Here is a 4,818-nt window from a genome sequence, read left to right as displayed (position 1 = left end):
GAGTGAACTGCTCAAGTTTTTATCTGTCTCGCTTTGTTTTTGTCTAATTTTATTGCCCTCGGCTACATCTTTTTCTGACTTCCGTACATTAGCCACCGTGCTCTAACGAAAAAATAATAGTTGTGAGTTGACGCACCATCTTGTCGACATCACATTGTTGTTAATTTGCCCCTTGATAAGAAACAGAGGAGCGCGCTTAACCACGATGCACCGCCGGCTGTAGTCTCTGCCAAGCATTAATATGGCGGGGCATGCACCAGACAGAAGCCGGTCCAGTCGGCTTGTCGGGCTGGAATCGGTCTGTCGAGCTCGTCTAAACACTGCCTGGACGGCGTGAACGAGTGTCGGGTGGGGCTGAGTCGGCCAGACGTCATGAGGTCGACCCAGCTCGACCTGTTCGCAGCGCGCATGTAAACGCTCACTGGTCGGGCTACAGCCAGCCCTAAGACTTGAGCGGAAGCAGTGTCACGTCGCGATTTGTGCACTGTGCAACGGGAAGGCTATCATGGCAAGGCAAAGACAAGCATCTGACCTAATCATAACGACATGACCCACGAAACAGAAGCTGTTGCAGGCGGCAGGCGGGCACCGGAAGTGCATTTCGGACGCGTCGATATCTCGGCACAGCCCTGGGTGCGGTCGTTGTTCAAGACTTCTCAGAAGCGAGTTCATGTAAAACCGCACGCAGTCACGCCATGTCCATGCCCATGCCTGTCGGGTTCACGTAAGTGCAGCCAGTAACGTATAAGTAAGGGTAAACTGTAAGTGTAACCTGAAACATATAGACTCTACCCTATAAGAATAGAGGCTATATCGCTTGAAGCTGGCTCCGGTGTATTGAAGCCGCACATGCATTCCCTCGGTAAAATCTTATCTCCTGTAGCGCGTCATATCCACTGGTTCATGCATCTGTATATGCATGCTGCGAACAAGCAGGAAAACAGAAGGGGGTGAAACGAGCGAACAACTTTGTCACTTGAGCTGCTCTTAATCGCTGTTCGCCGCTTTGAACAATATTTTTGCCGAGTAAAGGTAGAAAATTCGTTCGAGCACCTTCCGGATAACGCACGGCTTCGAAAATCTCGTGGAAATATTTCTTCTCCACGCCTTGCGGGTAACGACAGCGCCACCGCACCTCCGTGACGTCACGTTGCTCACCCGTAGTGTATCCCGTGTGCAACAAGCATTCGTCGAAAGTCGTGCGTAACGCTCGCTTAGCACCAACGCCCTTCCCCGTTCGTTGGGCCGCGCCACTCGAGCCTCTATAATTCCCCGAGCCTTAAGCCCACGACTAAAGAGACACAGCACAGGGACACCAAAAAAATGGTGGCGCTACGCGCCCACCAAGGGCTGTCTTTTCTAGTCGAGAAGCTAGAAGCTGTGAAATCATTATTGGCTATCCGCGCACTCGACCTCACAAATTGCATCCTTCTCGAACCCAACGAATTGCCTCTACACATCGCCAAATGTACGGGACTCCAAATTTTGCAGTGCGTCGCCTGCCCGCTCAGGCCGAGCGCCTTGCTCCACTTAATGCTAAACCGGCTTGTGCGTCTAAAGGAAGTTGAGTTCACCCTCGTGGCTGAGACGGACGTGGACGCAGAAATAATGGAGGTGCACAGCACAGCGTCGCAAGTGCCAGGCATCCTTGCTGTGAGTCTCCGCCGCATGTACGCCGAAGTGAGCGGCGACATCAACTTCAAGCTCCTCTCGGCGCTCCTGAGATACTGCCCGTTGCTCGAGGAGCTCCATGTTCATTTCGTGCGCGGAAACTTCATAAACGCGCTCCTGGAATGTAACACCATCCTCGAACAGGGCGTCAATTTGGAAACATTCACGTTCTCTTCCGAGGTGCCAGCCTCCTTTCAATGCCTGCCGCCCACAGCGTTGGACTTCACGAGCTGCGCGACCGTCTGCGCCAACGTCAGCTACCAGAGGTCGAGCAACATGTGGAACTGTGTCCTAATCCGAGATCTCGCTGTCGGGTACACAAATCCCCTCCATTTGCCGCAACAGCTGGTCCTGGTTGCCGTCCACAACGCAGAAGGCTGCACGCCGGAATGGATTGGCCTTGCCGCCCTTGGACACTTCTGGACAAACGTGCGCCAACTCTGTCTTCTACTACTTCCGGCACAGCCCTCCGACGGTGCTTACGCCACGGCTGGCGTCGCGTACCGCGACAGTCTTCACGACTTCATCTCCGTCAAGCTCCAGCAGGTCGTCGAGCTTAACATAAGCGCTTTCCACTTCGGACCCGACCTCGACTTGACGGCACTACTCCAGGACGGCTCGCTGGAGCACCTGCAATCCCTCTCGGCGACCCCTTGCGGGCTTCGCCGCCCGTCAGCTCTGCGCCGTCTAGCACAGAACTGCCCAGACTTCAATGAACTGGACGTGCGTTACGATAGGCGGGGCAGCTTCGTTCGGTGCGCCGTCTGCGAGGGTGAGTTCCTCCTCGATCACAAAGACATGTTGGAAATGTGCGACAGCGCCCCCGTCTTTCACAATGCGCTTGCAAGGCTGACTCTAAGTGACGTGCATGTCCGTTTCTTCCTTTGGTTCGTCGAGGCTTGCCCAGCGGTGTCGGTGCGGCTATCAGACTGCCCTAGTCCCTCGCACCCAGACTACCCGTCTTTGGGTCAGCGGCTGGCCAGAAACAGCTCGCTGAGATGTCTCGTGCTTCGCCACCATGTCCTGCCCTTCGGCGACGCGTGTCTGCTGGTGAGTCGGGTTTGCGCTACGGGCTTTCAGTGCCACGAGCATGGTTCCATAATCTAAATGTGTCGAAAGCGCCGGAAATGAAATTTCCTAGTTTGTTTATTTGGGGGAGGGGAGGCCTCACTGAATGGCGTACTGCGCAAAATACACGAAAAATGGTGGAGGGAGAGGTAGGACCGAGCAGGGACTACCAAATCTTTTATTGCATGAAACCACAGCAAAATAGTACATAGCCATGGTAATCGTGAGCACCACCCAGATATGCGGAAACATTTACAATCGTTTTCCCACGACTGTGACATGAGATACGCATGTTTCAATCTCAAGCGAAAAAAAAACCAACAGATTGTGTGGTGCGTTGCTTGTTCAGCATGAAAAAAGTAATATGCAACAAAGTACTTCTGCGCTATGTTTACTGGGGTTGCAAGATTCACCGCAGACACAGACATAGAAAGGTTAGACATGCGCAACTGAAATTGCTTCCGCGAAACGTTCTAGGCTCTGCCACTCGCCTGGTGCACTTGCATGTTGCATCGTTCGTTGAGCTGAACAGCGCAAAATAATACGACGGGAAAAAAGGGACAGACACACATCTGTTATTTCGTGATATTTCTGCTGCGGTCATGGGCTAACAAGCCAAAAGGCGTGCACTGTACAATTTTTAGAACCCAGAAAGAAAGGATTGAGAATGTAAATGTCTATAACTCACACCCTTGCAACACTTTTTTCGCCATAAGTGTGCGAGGTAAAGATATTTGCGCCCTCGTTAAATTTTTGAGGTCTAAATTCACCATCATCATCAGCCTGGCTACGCCCATTGCAGGGCAAAGGCCTCTCCCATACTTCTACAACTACTCCGGTCATGCGCTTACTATGGCGATGTTGTCGCTGTAAACCTTTTTTATCTCATCCGCACACCTAACTTTCTGCCGCCCCCTGCTACGCTTCCCTTGTCAGGGAATCCAGACCGTAACCCAACCCTTTATGACCATCGGTTATCTTCCCTCCTCATTGCATGTCCTATATTATTTATTTCCTATATCCTATATTTATTTAGTAATATAACTTTCTGCGGGCATCGTTTCATTCCAGGAAAACATTTCCCGCATCCACCACCTGCAGTACTTGTGCCTTCTGTCAGCGGCGCCATTACAGGACAATGACGCCGCGGATTCCCTGCAGGCATTCAGTGCCCGTCTCAAGCCTCAGATAAAGTGTGTACACGTTCACTACCGAAGCTCTACCGACGGCATCGAGAAGCGGATCACGTGGATGAAGCGGGCTCGCGCTCCAACCGGTGGCGTCCTGGTTCGAGACGGTCCCTGCTTCCTGTATTGTTCGACGGCGACGTTTATAGGACTCAGCAAGCCGCTGAATCGTGACTACAAACAGATCATGTAGATGAAGGCACGGTCGACACATAATGATGTTCCATAGATGCTTGTGAAAGTGCCTACAATGATAGATATTTGTTTTTTTCATTGGAATCTTCGAATATGTAGGCCTTATTCTTTGTTTATTCCCCTTTCTTCACTCAGTGTCTGAAATCGCGCTGAAGGGGCCCTGTAACACTTCTTGAACTCGTTAAATAAATTGCGCTACATGTGAGACAATAATTCCGGAGCGCATGAGCCATATATTGCTCCCTTTAATGCAGCGGGCAACGTGCAATGGGGCGTGACGGCCTGCCCAGGTGGAGCTGCGGAAACGCCGGTCAACATAGTGTTCCTGTATATACTCCCGCAGGGAGCAGAGTTGCGCATACCTTTTCCGGCGCCGCTCGCACCGCTATTGGCCGAGCGCGAAAAATGACGTCAAATGATCCGCGTCGCTTCGAAGCCAACTTTACGGGCGCATCGCTGACTCATGCGAACTCGTCGTTTCCGTCAGTGCCATCGCCACTGCAATCAGCGGACCGTCGATCGTGCGTTGAGAGGAGCAGCTGCGGGTTGGGTGCTAAGTTGGCATGGGTGCTAAGTTGGCATATGCACATTTAGCTCTCTAGCTGTGATAATTGTAATATATTCCTTCTCCATGTGAAGTTTTGAGAACAGTAAAATTCATTCTCGTCAATTTATTGTCTTGAAGTGCATAGGCTTA

The 4,818-nt window shown here is 51.7% G+C and overlaps 1 protein-coding gene across 1 annotated transcript; it reads left to right on the top strand.

Moving 5' to 3' along the window:
- The first annotated feature begins 1,017 nt into the window (after window positions 1-1,017).
- LOC139049008 (uncharacterized) lies at window positions 1,018-4,541 on the top strand. The gene is made up of 2 exons (XM_070524026.1): window positions 1,018-2,721; window positions 3,811-4,541. Exons 1-2 carry the CDS (start codon window positions 1,324-1,326, stop codon window positions 4,117-4,119), a joined length of 1,707 nt encoding a protein of 568 aa, XP_070380127.1. The 5' UTR covers window positions 1,018-1,323; the 3' UTR covers window positions 4,120-4,541.
- Window positions 4,542-4,818: the final 277 nt, after the last annotated feature.

The sequence above is a fragment of the Dermacentor albipictus genome, chromosome 8 (assembly GCF_038994185.2).
Source record: "Dermacentor albipictus isolate Rhodes 1998 colony chromosome 8, USDA_Dalb.pri_finalv2, whole genome shotgun sequence".
NCBI classification, from domain to species: domain Eukaryota; kingdom Metazoa; phylum Arthropoda; class Arachnida; order Ixodida; family Ixodidae; genus Dermacentor; species Dermacentor albipictus.
This window is presented reverse-complemented; position numbering and strand designations above follow the sequence as displayed.